At 47.5% G+C, this 22139-nt stretch overlaps 1 protein-coding gene across 1 annotated transcript; it reads left to right on the top strand.

Moving 5' to 3' along the window:
* Positions 1–2072: 2072 nt before the first annotated feature.
* GSTUM_00008427001 (uncharacterized protein) lies at positions 2073–4044 on the top strand (the record flags this gene model as incomplete). The annotated part of the gene is made up of 3 exons (XM_002840033.1): positions 2073–2552; positions 2630–3877; positions 3946–4044. 3 exons carry the CDS (start codon positions 2073–2075, stop codon positions 4042–4044), a joined length of 1827 nt encoding a protein of 608 aa, XP_002840079.1.
* Positions 4045–22139: the final 18095 nt, after the last annotated feature.

Raw genomic sequence — 22139 nt, 5'->3', positions numbered from 1 at the left:
TACGTAATCAGTTGGGGGGGGGATAAAGTATGGTAGGTAGTCTGTAGGTAGGTAGATACAGGTAGCTACTCTTATTGAATGGACAAAGTATGCTTTCTGAACTATCGCTTGCGCTGTGGAGGTTTGCGATGCGGAGCTGATGCGATGGTGATAAGTGAGTGACTCGAGGTGTTTGGGAGTAGTACCTGCGGAGGATACAGCCCCTGGTGAAACTCTGAAGGAAAGGTCATCTAAAGAGAGAAAAAGTTCGAGAGTTCCGTTAGTACACTCACGAGATATCTTGAGATGAAGGGAGTAGCGCATAGCTCGTCACCCACGGTATGTGATTACACCAATGTATCGACCGAGCCCTGCCCACCTGGCTCGCAATACCCGACAAAACCCTTAGGTGCCCCAACCAACTGTGATATCAGTCTTACAAACACAGAGCCAGCTTTGACGCCGCTTTCAGGGACACCGAAGCCTATAGCGGCGGTAACGCAGCGGAATGAGCAAGGGCACATCGCAGTACCCAGGCAGCAGTGGAGGTGAAGCCTGACAAGGACTCGGCGGTACCGTGCCGTGTAAATCTAGACACAGGACTACATGCAGATCGTAATGGAAGTAGTCCATCACCCCGTACAACTGTAATCCAGAGCTGGCTACGTCGCTCATCAGCCAGTTTTCATTTCTGGCCGTTCTCCCGGGTCATTTATCAGCGCTTGGCCTTCAGGGCCCGGGTGTGAAAGGAATGTTCTTAGGCGTTGCCTGGGTACCATAGTTAGCGGTATATCATATCTAGGGGGGGTTATGACGGTCATGGTGTGTCACTCGTTGAGATACATGGTTGCCTTGGAGTAGAGTTACTTAGGGTGTAAGGTGCGGCACGGCACTAGAATGTATGGGTTTTTTTCGGCGATGTTCTGGAAGTAAGAATTGCATTTGTGAGGTTACACCTTAGCGGCATTCAGGTGGTTTGCTTTAGTGTTTTGTTAGCACAGGGGAAAATAATAGCGCATAGAAGTATCATAGTATTATTATAATACTAGGGTATCCTGGTGAAGGAAAAATGTTTGGGTATGTGTTTTGGGCCCAAGGTTGACGGGTGTCGCTCACGTGTGGATATGATATGATAATATTATGATAACTTGATTGGGGTGGTGAGGTTGGCAGTTGGTCGAGTGTGGAGATGCGGGGATGTATCAATGGGAGGGTAGGGGGGGTGGGTCGGAGAGACTTAGGGATGTTTTGGAGGAACCGGAAACTGTACGAGTACTAGTTAGTACTCGAGTACACTCTTGCATGAGCTGCTCTAGCTTTTAATGGCGGATATCTGAGTGTGATAACATTATGCTTTTGCCAGGGTCCAGTTGATACAAGTGCTTGTGGCGTGGTGCTTGTGGTTATCACTTACGTTTCAGGGATTGGTTTCTCACTCCGATTTATGATCCTCTGCGGTAGGATTAGGTGCTGGACCTGTTCTCAATATGAGAGGCGTGGAGTGGGTCTTCATCATGTCTTTGAGCCCGCTGGTCTCTACCGCATCCCGAGAAGAACAACGCCCCTCTCGACACCATATCCACAGTCTCTCTCACAGTGCGTAACTAAATTTTCGGTAGAAGTTGCATACCTGGGAAACATGACTCTGATAGGATCTCAATTTCCTCTTACCTCGGCCGATTCTGAGGAGATGTGATCGGCGGATGAAGTAACTGGCCTCCAGCTCACTTGTATCTGTCAAGAGATTATGGTTTCCAGACTGGCTGGTTGCAGCACACTCGAGTACGTTTACCCCGGACTCCGCACCCCTTTTCTATGCCTGACCCTTGTATGATAAATGAATTTTGGTGAAGGGATGTTGAAGCAATAACGCATCACAGCAGTCACGTGATGCTTATCACGTGACGGCGGGCGATCATCTGCGTTACTGTACCCTCAACCGCGTCTTCCCATCAACGGGGGATCCCACCAAATCGAACACCCGTCACACAACCCAGACCGTGACGCCTTTTATCACGAACCCTTCATTCGACAACGGATTTGCATAGGCGAGAGTACGCTGTCCATAAGGGAGAGGTGGGGGGAAATCAAACATGGGAATCCAAGCCCTCCCCGACACCGCCGTCCGAGCTCTTGGCTCGGGCCAGGTACTAACGGACCCGGTCTCACTGATAAAAGAACTCCTTGACAACTCGCTCGACGCCTTAGCGACTGCAATTTCCATCGAAGTCTCCCAGAACACCCTCGACGTCCTCCAGGTCAAGGACAACGGCCACGGCATCCCCACCGAGGATCGCGAATTCGTGGCGATGCGGCACTGCACGAGCAAGATCACGGACTTCGAAGAAATCCAGGACTGCCGCAGTCTGGGGTTCCGGGGGGAGGCCCTGGCTAGTGCTGCGGAATTGGCGGGCGGGCTGGTCATCACTACTATGGTTGAGGGGGAGAAGGTTGCAATGGCTTGCACTTGTGACCGGGTGGGTAAGGTTACCGCGAGGAAACCGGTTGGTGCTATGAAGGGGACTACTGTGCGGGTTACGGATTTTTTTAAGTTTTTGCCTGTAAGACGGGAGGTACTGTTGCCCTTGCTGTTGCTATTAGCGGGAGGGTTTCGGGAGATAGCGCTGGCTAATGTAGTGCGGTGGGGTAGAACGCCATCAAGGGTGCGCAAAAGAGCTTATCCAAAGTGAGGACACTGTTGCAAAGGTATTACCTTTCACATCCAGCTTGCCGGTTCTCATTGAGGGTACTGGCACCACCGCAGAAAAGCAAGGCAGCGGGTGGGCAGAGCGAGGATATCGTATATGCCCCGAGCAAGTCGGTTTCGGAGGCGGTTATGAAAGCTGTTGGAAAAGAGATCGTCGCTACTTGTCAATGGATAAATACCGAGCATGAAGAGGTCACGGACGGTTCGGGAGAGCAGAAAATCGGCATAGAAGCCTTTATGCCGAAGCCCGGTTCAGATCCCGCAATCATATGTAGGAAGCCGCAATGTACGAATTTTGTTTTTGTGGACAGTCGGCCGGTATCGTGCGCTCGGGGCACTCTGAAGCAAATCTTGTCGTTGTATAAATCTTACCTTAAGTCTGCATTACCCGATTCTGCCATATCTGATCCTTTCCTCTATCTTAACCTGCGTTGTCCTCCTGGGGCCTACGATCCGAATATTGAGCCGGCCAAGGACGACGTCATGTTCTTTCACGCGGACCGGGTTATCGGAGCTGTAGAGGTGATTTTCAAGGGCTTATATGGAGAACTAAAGACTAAGAGCAGTCCTGGTGGATCTGGAGGGAAGGGGAAGAGCGTAGAAATGATGACAGGTGGTTTTGAGCTTTTGCTTGCTAGGAAGAGAGACCCGAAGCCTGGCACGACTAAACCCCCAGAAGCTCCTGAGATAGATGAGGATGAGGAAGAAATGGCAGCACAACAGGTGAATATGATGATGGAGCTTGATGAGGATCCTCCCGCAGCGGGACTCACACCTGCCAATCCAGGAAAAGCACCGCCTGTACAGACACGGGAAGAAAGCCCTCATAGGTCACACAATAGGGATGGCAGCGTGCGACCCCCAATGTTTTCTATAACGGATGCGCCCTCCCCTGGATCAGTACGCCCTGGGGAGCTCAATCAAGAGCCTACCCCCCCAGCTGCGCCACTTGCTCAGATGGTACAAACGCCCAGAAGGAGGCCGACAAACTGGGGCTTTAATATGTCTTCGGGCTACGACGAAGACGAGAGTGATCTAGTTTTGGACGAGGTGGAAAGGCAGGTCCGGAGTGACCTTGCTGAGGAACAGGCTGATGAGGCAGCTGCCAGAGATATTGCCATCTCGAACCCCTGGACCGCTGCGAAGATGAACTCCCCCGCATCAGGATCTAACCAGCCCTTCTCACCGGCGGTGGGTCTCAGCGTGACTAAACGAACCTTTCGTCCCCCAACCGTCATTGATCCACCGCGCAATCTTAGATCGTCCCCTCAATTTGGTCCTCCACCGTCTCTTCATTACTCTGTGACTCCTGTATCGTCCTCGCGACGGATGATCACAATGCCCCCAACTCCAAATAGTTCATCGCCGTCGTTTCCCCAAGGTGATACGGAAATCATGCAGAGTTGGCTTAAGAAAGCGCCCCGGCAGAGTCCACAAAATGCCGCGCCATCGGTAGTGCACAGAAAACCAATAAACGAAGACTACGACGAAGATATAGACGATGATGAGGGGCCGCAGAGAGGGGGACATCAAAAGCCATCCTCGGAGAGCGTCCCGAGGGTTGTTCGGGACCAACAGCCCAAACGGCGGAGATTAAACGACGACCGAGAGGTCGATTACGATGAGCCGCCGCCAGGATACGATGACGATCCAGACTTTGTGCGGGCCCAGCCTTCAAGGTCGCCGCATAAGAATAGGTTCCTGAAAGCGACGGCTGCATTATCGGGTCAAGTTGATCAGGGACCCAGTCCCGAACCTGTAGAACCGGAACCGCGGCATAGCAAACCCCATATTTCTCCCCCTTCCATCCTCCAGCAACAACAGCCCAAGAAACCCAGACTAGCCTCACTCGACACCCCACCACCAAAAGCCAACCAAACAACCAACATAACAAAGCTCACTACCTGCCCCATCACCCAACTCCGCGCCAGCTTCTCCCACCTCCGAACTTCAGATTCATACAACCGCCTCGTCTCCACTGAGGACAGCAACAGCAGCAAGGGGTCAATCCCCCCGAAAGCCACGCAAGGCAACATCGGCATATTCTTTGAAATCGACAACGTGCCGGACGACCCGGATAATAGCCAAGTCCAGCAGCGCGAGAGGGCAATCGCGTTCGACGTGAAGCGCTGGATGGACAAGCTGGCCGAGGAGCGGGGTGTGGAGACAGAGCCATTCTGGCTCGAGTTCGATCATGCGTACGGGCCGGAGGGGGAGAGGTCTATTTGGGTGTTTAGGGAAGGGGATAGTGACGGGGAGGATATGGAGGATGAGGATGAGGAGTATTAGAGGGAGGGGGTGTAGAGGTGGGAGTGGAGGTTCTTGTTAGTTGGCTTTGTTTGGTGACTCCTTTTTTCTTCGTTTTTTTTGTGGGTTGGTGATTAAATTTGTGTTGTATCATACGATAATATAGTGGTTGGGATGGAATGAGATGATTTAGCGGGGCTTTAAGTACTGTCTACGACGACACTGCAATGAACTCACCGCTCGTACATTACTCCGCTTTATTGCTTGTCATGCCCTCTTCCGCCGGCCGGACGAATGCTATGCTGTCGTAGCCTCCTAATATTCAATCACGAGATTTCACTCGATCCATACCCACCACGGAGGTCGCGATGTATGGTCCCTCGCGTGGTATCACGGGATCTCCCACGAGGTCCGGTTCTGGTAGGAGAGGTTCCACATGAATCACCTGGTATCACAGTGGATCATCCTCTCTACACTGTGAGCTCGCTGACGTCCTCGAATTTCCCTGTTAGGCGACGGCGCACCGTGCGTACCGCTAATACTTCCAACGCCGATCCGGAAGTATGGCGCAATGCCCGGGTGGGATTATCAATTTGTGGATTGTGGTATTATATACTCCTGTTATATTTGCCATCGTTTTATGACAAGCTGCCGACTTTGGGCTGCCGGATATACGGTGGAGTCGGTGACCGCTCCGAACCCTGCCCCCCGCAGCCTTGTTTATCATGGCATTCTTGTTGTGGTTACTGGTCTCATTTTGGCGAATTTAGCATGCCGGGTATTGCTTCCGGGCTCTGAATTCTCGCTGTTTCAGTCCGTTTTATTTGTTTTTTCCGTTATTCTTTTTCTCTCTTTCTTCCCCTTCAAGCTTTGTAGATACGGGTTAGGACGGGATGATACTTTACCGCTGGAGATAGGTCTGACAGACTTGCTTTTCCCAGGCTTCCAAGTTCAATTGCCCATTGGGAGAAGAGTGTGGAGGAGAGCCGTTATTGATGTACCTATTTTTCCCTTTCCTGATGTTAGCTTTCTTCCTCATGTCCCCAAGAAGGGATATTAGAGAAGTGAATTTGGAGGCTTTATACATAGTGCGGCTGGTGAAACGCTGTAAGGGTTTGTACCAGGGTATCATGTCTTCCCTCCGGAAGGTAGTATGTCTAAGGCGCGGACATGGACCTTTCACGAGCGCCAGCGCTGGATTAATTAAGGATTTCTTGGACGGAAAGAATGCTGTACTGTACTCATGTGGATATAATAATTATGATAGTTTTATTTTTATCTGCTAGTGTTTTCCACCCCGATAGGGCATAAGCTGCGCTCAATGATGAGTGACGGTTTTATCTTAAGAATGAAGCAGTGAGATTAGCATGCGGAGACATGGTCCCTAGCGATAGGATGGGGATTAGAGTTATCCTACTCCGAAGCAACTCCCGAGGACCAGGTATGATAGCTTCACCCCAGTATGATACCGTAAGCAACACTCCCCGGGCATTTTCAAACTACCAGTGTGTCACATGAGATCTCGCTTATCGGGCAAGGTAATAGTTTTGCCAACCCTTTTCTGCCAATGAGTGGTGGCACCGCCGTAGCATGTAAAGAAAGGTATTACCCATCCTTCACTTCGTTGATGGAATTCCTGGACAAATTCGAGCTCCGCTGCAGCCATTGCGCCGTCGGACGAATCTTACACCCTTTACTGTTAGACTATTCATGCCTGGGTCCCTTGAGGGACTATTATAGTGTTCACAAAGCCAGCAATTTTGAGGTGGTGAAATGGTGGCTTGATGGTAAATTTCGCGCCCTCGCAGACCAATCCTGTCACCTTCGGACTGGAGGGTTTGTATGGTGTTCGGGATATAAGCTTGCTTGCTGCTCTAGAGCTAGGATGCAATTTTTTTTTTTGGATTTGTCTTTGGTTCTTGCTTTGGCTCTGCTCTTTTCGTGATGTTGGCCTCCCCCTCTGTGTATGGTGAAGGGTCGAATTCTACCACTTTGTGACAGGAGCCATTTTTTCCACTGCATAATTAAGGATGGCTAGTGCCGATCTCTTAGTCGCAAGGTAGGATTTGTAGCTTCTATGATATTTCCTACGCAATTGATTGTTCAACAATAAACTCTGTGTGGGGGAATCGAGTTCCTGGGCTCCTGCTAATTGCGCTGGGGTTAATTCGTTCTTGACGCCTTAGCCACCGGGGCAGCTGGGCATTATGCAGTGTTACCGTGGGAACGGATAATTATGCTGTTGGTGGGTATATTCGGTTTTTCATTATTGCTGTTTCGCATGGAGTTAGGGGTGATGATATTGTGTTATTAAAGGTTGAATGTATTATATGATGGGAGAAGGTACATCCTCAAAGGGAGAAAGATTGTAAACACTAACCGCAAAAATAACGGAATGGCCACAGTGTGAACGCCAGTGATGATTCCGATGAAAATTGGTAGGGTTGCATGTGAGGTTATTAGGAATTGGTGGGGGGGGGGGTCGAGGATTGCACATGTGTGACAGAAGCCTGTTAGGCACCGGTATGATACATTGATAGATGTGTAACAGAAGAATACTGGCACAATCCCCATAGCTCACAAGAACACCGCTCAAGGCAATGCGTCACTATAGTAAACAAGGGGGTGGAGTTCGCCTTACTAGAACATCTAGCTGACAAAACTATTCTCTCTGCCGAACCTCCTTTTCATCTCGCCGCTCCTGTAGTTGCAATCCTAATTCCAGACTCTAGAAAATCCCCCATGCTATCGCCAAGGGCCGAGCTTTTTGCGCTGGTATCATATCATCGACAATCACTGGATCCACAAGCCAACCCTGAAATATATCGAGTGATGTTCTGTGAACAAACAAGCTGTAGTGCCCTAATGCCCATTTCGCAGAGATATCTGATATCATCAGATTCTTATGAAAAGTAAGTCAATTTAGATTGCCCTTCTCCCTACCACTTTCCACCAAGTGCCTCCAAGTTAGGGCTCACGAAATTGGTATATATGAGCACTACCCCCACCCGTCCTTTCCCATCCTTTCCCTCCTTCCTTCCTCCACCACATCCACGTGGAGTCAACATTGTTTCCTCACAACCACTACCTCTATCAGGCTTTTCCATTGCGATTCCTATTTCTTCCGCTCTATCCTGCCAGACGCGATTTATCTACTCTTGACAAGGTATGTACGTAAATAGTTGCTCCTTGGACCGTCCGGGGTCCCCGTGTGGGTTAGAGTTGTCCTTGCTTAGACTTCTGCTAACGTCATACGGACCACTACTCTTTCTCTAGGATGGATTACTTTGAGCTCAGTACCGGATCTCTCCTTGACTGGCCGTGCAGTCAGTAAAGATGTCTGGATAAGGTATGTACGTAAATAGTTGCTCTTTGGACCGTCCGGGGTCCCCGAGTGCGTTAGAGTTGTCCTTGCTTAGACTTCTGCTAACGTCATGCGGACTACTACGCTTTCTTTAGGATAGATCACTTGGACCCGGTATTGGATCTCTTCTTGGCTAGCTGTGCAAATGGTAAAGATGTTTGAATAAGGTATGTACGTAAATAGTTGCTCTTTGGATCGTCCGGGATCCCCGTCTGCGTCAGAGTTGTCCTTGCTTAGACTTCTACTAACGTCATGCGAACCACTACTCTTTCTCTAGGATAAATGATTTTGAGCCTAGTATTGAATCTCCCCTTGACTGGCTGTGCGAATGGTAAAGATGTTTGAATAAGGTATGTACGTAAATAGTTGCTCTCTGGACCGTCCGGGGTCCCCGTGCGTGCGTTAGAGTTGTCCTTGCTTAGACCTCTGCTAACGTCGTACGGACTTTGACAAATGCATTTCTATCGCAGTTCGATCAATTTTCGATCAACCCCGATTGGAGAGATTTAGGGATAGACAGTCATCCGCACGGAAAAAACGATCACAATTTAATTTTTTCTAATTTGCCAAATCGACCAACAGCCAACCTGAGGCCTAACTCCTACCCTCTCCTAAAAAATGTGGCTCAAAATGCTTATGGATTTCGAGTTTCATGCTATGATATTTTGCACACAACTGCGCATGCTCTAGCATCTGAGAGTCTTATTATTAACAAGCATGATGTCGCGTCAACTGCTGTGTGTATATTATAAGAAAAAGATGAACTGTTTGAATCTCACAAGAGCTCCAACAGTTATTCAAGACAGTGCCATTAAAACACTAACAGAATTGGGCAACGTATTCTGGGAAGAAAGCCCACCCTTCTCTGAAGAAATTAGTTAAAGTGCAAATGGACTCCTGGGTTTTGATTGAAGACAATTTCACGGACAAAACGGATTGTCGTCCTTGGGTATTGGTATCTCCCTCACCCCAAACTGTTTTTGAGGAGTTTACACCTCCAACTGTGCTTGGGAGGATATGGGGTAGTAGATTTGAAGGTCGGAACTCCTGGTTCGCCATACCTCCGGAGAAGCTGGTACGAGATCGTGGGGCTATCATTAATCGACAACCGGGCTGGCTTTATCGAAGCCTGATGCTCTAGGTGGTTAGTTCTTGATGTGATGCAGAGGTACCTGGGGCCAGCCTTCACGGCACCACTAGCAGAGAACTTGTGTGTGCTGTATAGTGCGGTAAAATCTGTCGAAATGCACTATTGGATTATCAGTAGATTTCAAGCGCTTTTACCGCGCAGTGCTGGACCAAAGCATTTCGTCAATCGGCGCTTGCCAAGAAACACCCCGACAAACGCTACCACAGCCGTCAACAACTCCACAACCATGCCTTTAGGGGGCGGCTGCCTCGTGGACTATGAGGAAGGGCGAATTATCACAGCTGAGGGAGGGGGAATCTTCCTTCTGTGAGATCGGAAGCTCTAAAAGTATAGTTCAAGATTTCTATAATCGATACCAAACGAGGGGCCATGAGAAAACCTCCCATCAACTTGCAGACCCAAGATGATCGATACTGGGGCCGCCTAATCGGGGGGCTCGGGAGGGCATACCACCAAACACTATCTGGATTGCGCGACGGGGTAGCCCCCCATGTCTCTGTCGGAATGGTTAAGCGCGCCTTGGGATAGAAGAACGTTACGAAGCAAGGAGAGTGTGAGCTTTTTTTAGACATGGAAATGGCACCAAACGTTGGTTCACAAATCTCTTGTGGGTTTGTTGGACTGTTCATAGTATATAAGACTGCACAATGGTCCCCTTCTCTCGGCTCTCAGGAATTCCTATCAACCAGAACCAGCGCTCAATGGTCCATAATCTACAGACTGCAGTATTTTCAAGCTGTGGGGATCTCTCAGGCTTCTAGTGATAATATACGCTTCACTATTTCATTACAGGTGTTAAGGCATCACACAACTTTACCACTCCTCATCATCGGCCTGAAATCCATGCCCGTTCACCTCTACTCGAACTTCGCATACGACACCAGGGTGCCTGGACGATCACTGGGAGGAGAAAGAAAGAATAGGGTATTATTGCTGATAAGCTGCAATGTTAACTCGCTGGTGATAGACGCTTTATATGATCGGGCTAGAGGACAGAATGTTGCGGTTGCCTTGTCCCTATTTCGACTTCACCGCCTGGAAGGAGCAATCCGCAAGGAATAGGATAGGCGCCCTGCTGAAGCAGGTTGTCGGTGGACCGGAAAGTACTAGAAGAGATAGTCTAGGCCTTTGAAGGCCAGAAACCGGTGTTGGTGATCGGGGATTGCAGCTTCCGGAAATTATTAGGATGTTTTAGACAATCGCGTGCTTACGGTGCACCTTTATGCATCGACGCTCTGGGCGAATGAATGTGTGCTGGGTCACTTAGAGAAATTGTCCAGAAGTCGCCAGGCACTCGAATGTCCTTGACTAGAAGGCCGGACATCCGGGGCAAGATCGGAAAACTCCCGTCGCGGGGACAACCTCTATATCCATAGGTCGTGGACGATGATATAATTAGATATCTCTTATCCGTGTCAGACTTGATGAGGATACAGATCCCGACGGAATGGGTGAGGTTCTGGGGGCGGGTATCACGGGATGTATTCCCAAACATATACGTAGGATAAATGACACCGTAAAAATTCTCTATCCGCTGACATAAAGTATGTACCTAGACCCCGGTTATTCTCTCTGGATATCGAGGCAACCCCATACTGAAATGGCCATCTCCCGCAGGAGGCAAAGGCTGGGGGCAATGACCAATGGCCCAGGCTTGATGATGCATGCGATGAAACTCTAAAAAGGATAAAAGCGCAGGGCGGTGAGAAGTCAAGACCCGGGATGGCAATTTTGATGGGGTCTCCTGTTCGGACCGGCCGCTGCAGGTGGGTGAGCTGCGATACATCCTTGCGGTTGAGGTAGGATCGAATGGTCTCGATACCGAGGATACTCCCTCGATGGGAGCTCTGCTTAGCTGTTGTCAAGGGCTTGTCTCTGTGGCTAAAAAAGCTTCAACTGTCCGGTTGATCCATTTTACCCTCCGAGAATATCTCCGTACCTGCCGTTTCGGCAACAGACTCCACTTGTATACTAGTACATCCATCTACCGATACGTACATACAGCCCTGTCCGCAAACTTCTCCGGCGCAAAGGTACTATCATGGCGAGGCTCTATTGGCAGCGGGAGTGCCACTACCAGCCTATACGCCTTTATCAGCCACCGACACCAAAATCAGTAAGTTTAATCATTCAGCAGTATCTCTCTACCTAGATCGATGACTCACCTCCGACAAACTCGGTAGGGAGATTTGAGCATTGGAGCCTGCGCCAGAACCCCCCCTCACTATTCTCTATTTGGCTATTTTTTCCCTAGTTCCGTGTTCCTTAGGGTCCAGGTCTTCTGCATTTTTTTATGTACTGTCTATCCTTCGGTGTTTGTATAGAGAAAGGGCTAGGACGCAAAATGTGAAGAAAGTCAAACAAAGACCGGTGATTAGGAGATTGGTTACTAAATTATATGTACAGTACTCCAAAGGATGATATCACACTCAACTTGGTAGGTACCCCGGAGAAATGAGTAACTTTCCAACAACGATATCAAGATCCTTACACCATTCTTTATCATCCCAACCATAACTCCTTCCCCCAGAACCGTCCGATACTATCCAAGCTGCATTTCTTGCCAAGGGATTTGTCTTATACACTAGTGCATCAAAGACAAACTTGAAATCCAGCAGGATGTGAAAGCGCCAGCACGAAGACCAGTCACGAATCTCCAGCGCAAGCTCAAAGCACGCGCGCGATTCCGGAAGCCCAATATCTCCAATAAGTCAACTGTACGCGAAGCTCCAGTGTATTGGGGCAGCAGCACCTCAACTGCATCTCCAAATATCTATGACAGGCGCAACAAAGTCGGGGGCATGCAGTGAGATAGCTCAAACAGCCCTTCTAGCAGACCGCTCGGAAAGCCCCACCCAAACGAGAGGGGGAGGGAATCCGAGAATTACGGCCGAGTAGCCCTCTTGCGAGATAGTGGTTTGTTGTATCGATAGGCCCTAGGAGAGGGAAAAAAAAACCTCATTCGTGCACCGCCAGTCACTCGCTGCTTCAATAAGCTCTGCGATAACTATATTTTCTCGCGACATGCTAAATAAAGGAAAATAGGAGTGGATAAAAGTGGTATTCTAGGTTGTTCACACTTCCGCTTCACAAGCTGTTAACCTGGAACGGGGGGAACACAAACTAGATTCAATTTTGGACCTCTTTGTATGTGTGTGGGGGGGGCCAACATCGGGGTTCGGGGAGCAGCACTCTACTCAATAGCAGGCCAATAGGTCAAAGAAATAAGCTAGGGGGAGGTAGGTAGCGTTAGAAGTATCGGGGGTGTACACGAAAGTGCCAATGAAGCAAAAATGTTCTCTCACTCTCTTCCGGGTAGCTAACGTTAGACCTGTCATCCCCCCACCGCATCCACGGTAATCCCCCCTGCTCTATCCATCATACCCTGAGTCACTCGCAAACGTTCCGGGAAGGCAACGAGAGTACTGTAGAGTGTTCGGCAATCTGTCGACAGGGTCTAGTCTGTATCACCGTATTCCTAGGAAGTCCGAGACTCCCGCCGCCGCCCCTCGCACCCAGACCGAGCATACACCAGAGCCCAACCAAGGAAGGGTTGTCGTGCTTGCCCAACAGGCAAATCGGATCTCCGACGGCATTTCCAAGGAATGTAGCAAGAATCCTGGATTCATGAAGATCCGGCAAGAAATCCTGGGGGCAGCGAAAAAAAAAGTCAGGGCAAACACAGTCAGCGACTCCCTTTAACCAGGGAATTTGACTTTCCATCGCAGCTAGCAAGGAATGCCACCCTTTCCGGATAGGCGTTCATACAACACACCCCGCCTGATACAGCCATTTCCGACCTTCCAGTGGCGCAAAAACAGGGTTGCAATATTAGACCCATTTCTTGCGAGGTCTACCTGCCATGGCGCGGACTTCGCGAAACCGGTATGCCAGTTTGCAGGGTTCGGTTTGCCACCGTCCGGACTTGGGTGGTTAGCATATCTTGATGACCTACCGGGAGAGCTCTATGGGGGGTATCATAATGGTGCCGGAATACTGATATTGGATCTGAAATCTGCTCGTGGTTCAAATATCGAAAGGGTTGAGGCTATGGCTCAAATATCGAAACAGTCTCTAGTTCCCTATCACTTATTGGAATAATAGTACAAAGAATGGTCTCAAGCGCGGCGGATCAACGGGGCTTCAAAGAGGTGAAGAAGAAAGCGGGGAGAATCACGCGCGATTTCCTAATTCTCTTTGTACTGTGCATACTACCAAATTAACACCCCAAACACAGGCAAGCCAAATAGAGTAGATCCTCCCCATGAGTACAGTACTTCAAAGCAGACCTACCCGAGCACAGCATTTACCACCCCCCTCCCCCTCTCCCCCTCCCTCCATCACATCACCGCCGCCCACCCACCTGTTCGTCCAATTTAACACCACTCTAGAAGCGCCAATACTGCACGATATCGCAGTATCATCATAAGTCAGATGAAGTCAGCACAGAAGATACATACCGCTAGGAATTGGTGCAACAGTACTGTACAATGCACTAACATACCGGTAGCTTACTTTTCCTCCCGCTACACCCGCAATCCAAACCAGTTTCTCATACTTCCACCCCAACTTCGATTACCTGCCCCATGACCCGAAAACATGGGGCATGTTCCGTTTTGGCACTCAGATACGCGCAGATTTTTTACCATATTTCCTTAATCCCTGCTTTCGGGTACCGTACGAGTACTGTGCTAGTGCTGCCAGTCCAGCACTCGAGTATTTGTACTTGTACAACACTCCTTGCCAGGAACAAGTCCAGCGCCTTGTCAAAGGAAAAAAGAAAAGAAAAAAGAAATACGAACCATCGCACCCAAGCCGACATTCCCCTACCTCCTCACTACACTCGAGTATCATACTTTCCACCTACCGATACGGGACCGTAAAGCCCTGTCGATTTGTTTTCTCCGTAGGTCTCCAGTATTCCCGCAAATCGCGGCATCAGCCCACGACAGGTTTAGTTTGGCAAGTTAGCAGAACTGCGAAAACCAGTTAATGAGATCCAACACAGTCAAAGGACCATGTCAGGAAAGCACTGATCCTTCCCGAGGACTTTTGTCTCCGAGTCACGAGATTAGCGAGCTGACAGAGATAGCGAATCTCAAGGGTTAATACAGTACCGGTACTGGCACACCGGGACCGCTTCATATCATTGCGATCCACACCAATCACGCCCACCTCCGGCCTACTGTGCCCCGCATATGCAGTAACCTAAAATCTCTTGAAATCCGCCATCTCCACCAGCCATGTAATCTCCGGGGTCGGGGCCGAAAGCTCCCGAGAAGGATTAGTGTTTCCACAGCACGATATAAGATCAGTCGACCGGACGTGTTAGATCTCACCAACTGGTATGATATCATATTCACAATTCTCCTAATCGGGTAGACTAAACCTATCGTGTGCTGGTGGGGGTGATTTCCGCTGACGATCGGATGGTGGATTTCGAGAGATCTTACAGCCTCCAGCGCTGTGCTGTACTAGTACTCGAGTACGAGTATTGTACTGTACTTTTTTTTTTTTGTTAAATCCGCGGTTTATTTGTACTAAGTACAGGAAAATCCATGGCAAGCACCCTAAGGTATGGCTTAAAAACCCCCTCACTAAACAAAAGAAACTTCAACCCCCATAAAATAACACTTTAGTGATAACAATTACCAAGTCACTCCAATCACTCTGCCCAACACAGTTCCAAATCTCATGATGCAAGTGCCACCCTCTTTGTAAAAGGAAAATCCCCCATCCTTGTCAGAAAATTTATCCTGTACTTCAATATATAGGAAATCAAACCCTTTACTAGCTCAACCTCTTTCTTTCCACTTTTCCATACCTCTGAATTTGGGGCCATGTCCTAGCAGCCCTCATGCCTTCCCCTCCTGGCTCCAACAAGAGAGGAGCAGGCCATAACATGTTCTTAAGTCTCGTCCTCAAGGTAGCATCTACCACACTCTCTGGGACTGTCTTGATTGGACTAATCCGTTTGCACACCTAAGTAACTCTTGCAAGCACTCATTGGTGTAATCTACCACCTTGGAACTTCAGAATCACTATAAAGTTTCAGCATTCTCTGAAGGGGGATCTGTATTTATAATAAAGGGTGTAGTTTCATTCTACTCATCTCTTCCATATTGTTATTTGTATGACAGGATTTTGCACATGACTTGATTATGAGTCATGGGTCTCACACATATGACTCACTCGAATCATATGACTTATTTATGTTATGATTTGTTATGACTCAATTATAAGTCATGGGTTTTACACATATGATTCACTCGAATCATATGATTTGTTTATATTATGATTTATTATGTTTTGCACATGATTTAATTATGAGTCATGAGTTTCATGCATATGACTTACTTGAGTCATATGACTTGTTACGAGAATTTCACATGACTCATAGTTATAAGTCATCAGAGTTAGAGTTAGTGAGGAGAGTACTATATAAGAAGGCTAGTACAGCTGAGGAGGATAGGCTCTTCATGCTTTGTTCTAAGTTATTTTCTTACTTATTACTTTATATGAATAAAACATCATTACACTTTTTATCCTTTACATTTCTCAAGAGTCTAAGGATAATATCTTATCCATTTATAATAATAGGTGTTATTCAAGCAAGTGTTGGTAATGTAGGCCAAAGAGTCTAAGAACTATCGAGCAGGAGATAAATATATAAAAGATATTGTTGCCTATTGCTATATAGTAATAAGGATTCAGGAATGTTACACATATCTCACTACGCACCTTGTTCTTCGCCTTCACATATGCCGAAGTATCCTCTTATGTAACTTAAACAAGTCTGGTTGGTTTATTAGGTACTTGAAGCTCATAGAACACCGTGGCAGCCATTGCTACTACCTCATCTATCAGGAGTCTTACTTGTTGTATCATTGTCAAGGTTAAAGTCTACACCTTAGATCTCATACCTCTCTTTCTAAGATGAAAGGCCAACCTCTGATTCATTACCACCCTATGTTGACTCTGTGTTGGGAAACTCATTGAGAGTATAGCTATTGCCATGTTATTCTCAGGAAGCACCACTACTAACCAAACAGCCATTATCTTTCTCATCTGTTCTAGGTACAATATAATTGGGTCCAGACAGGCTTCATGTAACCGGTACGGGTACTCGGTTATTGGTTTTGTTTTATGTTTTGTTTTAAGTATCGCTTTGATACTTGATTTGTTTTAAGTATCGTTTGATACTTGGTTTTGTTTTATGTTTTGTTTTAAGTATCGCTTTGATACTTGGTTTGTTTTAAGTATCGTTTGATACTTGGTTTTGTTTTATGTTTTGTTTTAAGTATCGCTTTGATACTTGGTTTTGTTTTATGTTTTGTTTTAAGTATCACTTTGATACTTAAGAAGTTTTACCAAAGTGTATCGCTTGATACCTTTGATTAGTTTCGTTCATGCTAGACATGAACAGATTTGTGTATTTAAAGACCGCCTGTTTCTACGATAGAAAAGGCAGACTTCGACAGACAGTATTTCAATATACTTGGTTGAACGGTTACTTCTTTGTTCCTCAGTACACCCTCGAAGCCTCCTTTAGTTCTCAGCTCTCGCCTCCTCTCTGGAAGAGCAGGCCACCTGCCAACTATCGTATCTATTATCGATAACGTGATTAGCACCTTGCGAACACGTTACACTTCAGCTAAGAGTACCACAACATTTGTAGCATAAAAGGCCTTGGTAACCCACCTGGCTATCCTATTTCAAAATTTCTACACCTCATCCACTATTGTCTTAGATGGAATCAAAATCTCTGCATCTTACAACAGTGTAGGTAATAGTATTGCCTTTGCCAGCCTCCTAGCTCCATAAGATGACAGGACTTTTCCAGGCTTTGTGTCACAAATGTGGCTTGGCAAGAAAAATGTTTTCACATGAGTCATGATTATTAGTCATAGGTATGTTATTGTTTTGCACATATGACCTATTTAGGTCATATGACCTGTTATGTTATGATTTGTTATGTTTCACATATGACTCGATTATAAGTCATGGGATATGTGTCTGGTGAGTATGCCTTGCAAGTATGCCTTACAGGTATGTCTTACACATATGATTTATGTTTTGCATATGACCTCATTATGAGGTCATGGATTTTGCGCATATGACTACCTGGAGTCATATAACTTGTTTATTATGTTATGATTGGTTTATGAGTTTTCGCATATGACCTTACTACAAGGTCATGGGTTTTGAGTATGTGACTACTTTAGTCATATGACTAGTTTATTATAACTTAGTTTCACGCATGTGACCACTTTGGATCACATGACTTAGGGTGGAAAGAACACTATATAAGGAGGTTAGTATGGCTGAAGAGGATAGGTTTTTCATGCTTTGTTCTAAATACTTTTCCTATTTATTACTTTAATGAATATAAAACACCTTTATACTCTTTATTATTATAACAACCTTTATTATTATTATGCCGAGAAAGCTCTTCACAAAGAAGAGTTAGAGAAAGCTTACAATAGGCGTTCCTGGTAGAAGACAAAGATCTTGTACTATTGGTAACATAGGCAGAGGCCTAGTGCTATCGTAAGGCGAGAAGAAGAAAGAAGAAGAGAAGTATCATTCCCTGTTACCAAGAACCAACCATCTGAAGGGGGATTGTTACACTTTGATAACTGTTGAATCCTCCAGAAAGCCGCTTGAGCCAACACCAGCTACTTAGTGAAGTGAGGTGCTATTTCCCCATTATCCGCCAACTAGTATCCCAACCACCTCACTAGGGTACCTACCAGTTTGACAACATATGCTTGTATGGTTATTGATTGCTTAGGCCAAGGACCTTTCTTCCTTCTCTTCCAGTGCATTAAATCCGTCTTGGCTAAGCTAAAGGTCAACCCTAGGCCATGGGCTCTTTCTATCATTGCCCCAGCCTCCCTCTCCAGCAACACAGTGTTATTATACAACGAATTGGACACCACTGATATCTGGAAGTTGTCCACGTAGGATAACGTAAAAGTCTCTTGGAAGTCTCTGTCGGGATGCAAAGGCCTAACATAGATGACAAACAAGAGGGGCAAGAGTGGCGAGTCCTGGGAGATGCCCAGCTTAACCGTATACATGTGCCACGGGCTGCCTGTGTATGCTAGTGATATATCCCTCATACTGACAAAGCTCTGAATCCAATTTGACCAGGTAACTGGGTACTTTCCCCGTATTGTACTGTACTACTACTCGAGTACTTGTACTAGTGGTAGTCAAAAATGGCGCAACACCATGCAACGCTGCAGGCTGTTCACCGCAACGCCCCCAAAATCCAGAACACGCATTTCTTGTCCGAAAAGATTAACATTCGAACAACTTTAAGCCTTCGAATTCAATATGAAGGTAGATGAAACCTGCAGCAATAGCCGTGGGTAATTTTCACTCAATAAATGCAATAGCCAGAGGTAGACTATAACAACGAGGTGATATTTGATCATTGATCTTTGGCATGCATGTGCGTTGCGACACCGTTGCACCATTGTAGCCCACCTGCCACCCATGCCTGGCACAGTACAGGTACCGGTACTGTTCTTCAGGGAAACATTCTAACTTACTGACGGCAACACAGATCTTGTGACCCGTTTACTCAGTGCGACGAATCGGCGCTAGGTGTAAAGTGAGACACTGTGATCGTGGAAAATCGGGGTCTCGACCTAGATTTTTTCTCTTCCCCTTGAAAAGGATGAGATAAGCGAGCCGATGAGTGAACGGATGGATGAATGAAGGCCGGTGAGCGGAGGGGGAAGGAGGAAGAGAAGGTGGGTGAGTGGTAACATCATTCTGGGGACTTGGCTGTGGCGGTTTCAATTACCGGTAGCCTATCGTGCTATGTTGTGTATTGTACAGTACTAGTACTGTACATAATATGATAACAAGAGGTTGAGTAGGCAGTATGGGTTTGGCTATGATTGCTAGTGTAACATACCCTTGTTTGCATGTATGGAGAGAGTCTTTTGTTTTGTCACTGTGATGAAGGAGGTCGTGGCAGAACGCTTTAGAATCGAGAAGTATCACTCGAGTTGGGTGCTGTACTCCACTGCGCAGTATATTCTCGACCAGTAAGTAGTCTACTAGTATAGCTTGTAGTATAATACCGCACGGCTGGCCGTGAATGGGGGCTTGACGGCACTCGTATCAACAATAGTTTTCGTTTTTCTTCCTCGATCGCATCTAGCCTACGAAAGTGTGTGGATCACTTGGGGATAACCTGTATCATACTGTACTGTACATATCAAGCAACGCATGGCTACCTGCACAACCCTTTCACTGGGTATCCTGGCCATTAGGAGTCAAGACTACTGGTATTGCTCCCCGCTATCACTGGGGTACTAATATGGCGCCTGAGAGTCAAACGGACCCTCTTTATGAGCCAGGGGAATTCTCTAAATACTTACTTACTATTGCCGGTTCTGGGATCCTTCGATTCCCCGGGTCACCAAGGTTTCGCGGGGCCGTAAGCCGGGTCGGCGGTGCCTCGTCAACGATCTCGCGGGATTGTCCACATTGAATTGGATCTGCAATCCCGTCGAGCGTTTTCACGCAAAACTGGGTGAATATCTAACTACCGCATATTGCAATTAACGTAACAAATGCTTACTTTATCCTCAGCAAGTAATTTCCGTTAAGAGAGGTGACCCCAACCCGAAAGTGGTCTGCGATGATTGTGAATATCGAAAGGGCCTCCTACAGTGCAGTACTTGTATCCTATCAGTCTGTTTATAAAATACATTTATTAAACCTCTATGGTCCACCCATTCAGCCAGGCAGGCGCATATACTGGTATCCGATTCAGTTCTTCCCGCGGATCTGGTTGACACCTCTTGCTGATCAATACCCGAGCGCCCCTCATTCAGTCACATGACCTCAATGAAAATCCGTATTGGCGCCTTGCGTGTGGGGTGGGGGGCAGATGTAGTATGTTGAGATAGCAGCTGGGTCGCGCCGAGATAGAGGAGGGAGGCTAAGGCAAGTGTGTTCATCTACCGTAATACCGCTTTGATGTGAACCGTAAGTGACATGGTATGGTATGATACCGAATATGTAGGTGCGTGTGTGTCCCCAAGATACACGACATTTTTCTATGAATCCCGTTCTGCAGATATCAGACACACCATCTATCTCCGTGCAGATGCGTTGTCTCCCTTTTCGAGAACGGAAGGACCGAGAAGAAAAAAGAAAGAGGTACCGCTCTTGTACGATATTAGCAAACTGTACTCCAGGTAGAGTTGTGGATACAGTCTAGCAACTGTACAGTACGGTAGTTTGACCTCTATTGTATGTAAGTCACCCCGAAGGTAGGTAGGCCGCTGTCCCATATCGGGCATGTATTGGTCAGGATTTTTTTTGCTTTTTCCCCTTTCCCTTTTCCCCTCTCATCTCTTTCTCCTCCTCTCCTCATTGAGTTGAGGTATGAATTGGTCGGTGGGAGAAGGTGGCCCATCCCGTGCTGTCGCTGCTGCTTCAACCACCTTCCCCTTGATGCTATTCCTTCAGCAGGAGTGGTCCAACCTTCTCGTCATGCATGTCGGCGTTTTTTTCCCATTACAGCATGTGTGGCGTTCACTGCATCTCGCCCGGCTTCTCGCTTTGTTTCCGGTCACTTACCCCCAGTCCGCTGGTCCGTGTTCGCTTTCGGGGGCTTGCAAGCTTTGGCTGCTTGGTCACCGCCGGGCAGACATGGACTGCTTGCTGGCTGGGATCTAGTTCCCCTCCCCACGGGAGCCAAGGGGGAGGAGAAGAGAAAAATGCCGAACCAAGCTCTACAAGTGCTCAAGCACTCTCCCATACCAATACAGCAGTACCGTCGGACCCCGCTATCCGACCATGCTGAGCCAGAAACCCCGCTGAACCTTACAAAATCTGTGGCACTCTAAACCACCACCGGGCTTGGCCCGTAGAACCAGAAAAGGGGTTTCGAACTCGTATGGCATCCCGAGAAATCTTCCCCCCCGTTTCCAGAGGAATTTAACCTGGTCATCTGATAGCTCCCAGGGGAAGTATGCTCGGGGAGTAGAGGAGGCAGTGTTAGCACAAGGGGTGATCGAGGCTAGAGGAGTAACTATCATCAGCAAAGTGTAAAATATTAGCGTTGGTATCATACAAACTCACGACGTCTACCACCGGGGGTGGGGTAAAGAGGGCGAACTTCAGGGGCAGGGCTGCATGTATATTTTCTGAATATGTTCCCTGAGAGGTGTCAACAGTACCTGTGAGAATTTGTCAAGACATAGTTAGTGATGGGTATGAGGTCTGTTTTTTGACCCCCTCCCTCCTAGTTGTTCCGGACCCCCCGCTATCAGGATAACGGGGTGCGGCTGTGCTATAATATCAGGTTAGCTGTGATTGATGATTCCGAACGATCGTTTCGATATCATACCCGCATCTGGGCTCCCTTCCTCTCCTCTCCTCCACTCCTCCCCCACTCCTCCGCCTTTACTCCCGTTCGGTCCCTTCTAGCCCTCTCGGGCAGACAGACAGACAGACAGCATTTCCTTGGTCGGAGAACCAGCTCACCCCGCCTCGCATAGTTCCCCGGATCCTGAAAGAATAAATAAAAGAATAAATAAAATATCCGAAGGAAATTAAAGATATAAAAAGCATAATTATAACAATAAATAGTGAACAAATGACAGAAACCCCCCTGCGGGCCGTTCACCGCAACTATTTGGGCGTATTAATCGCGCTGT

This window comes from Tuber melanosporum (assembly GCF_000151645.1).
Source record: "Tuber melanosporum whole genome shotgun sequence assembly, scaffold_47, strain Mel28".
NCBI lineage: Eukaryota > Fungi > Ascomycota > Pezizomycetes > Pezizales > Tuberaceae > Tuber > Tuber melanosporum.
Note: the sequence above shows the minus strand (reverse complement) of the source record. Positions and strands in the feature narration are given on the sequence as shown.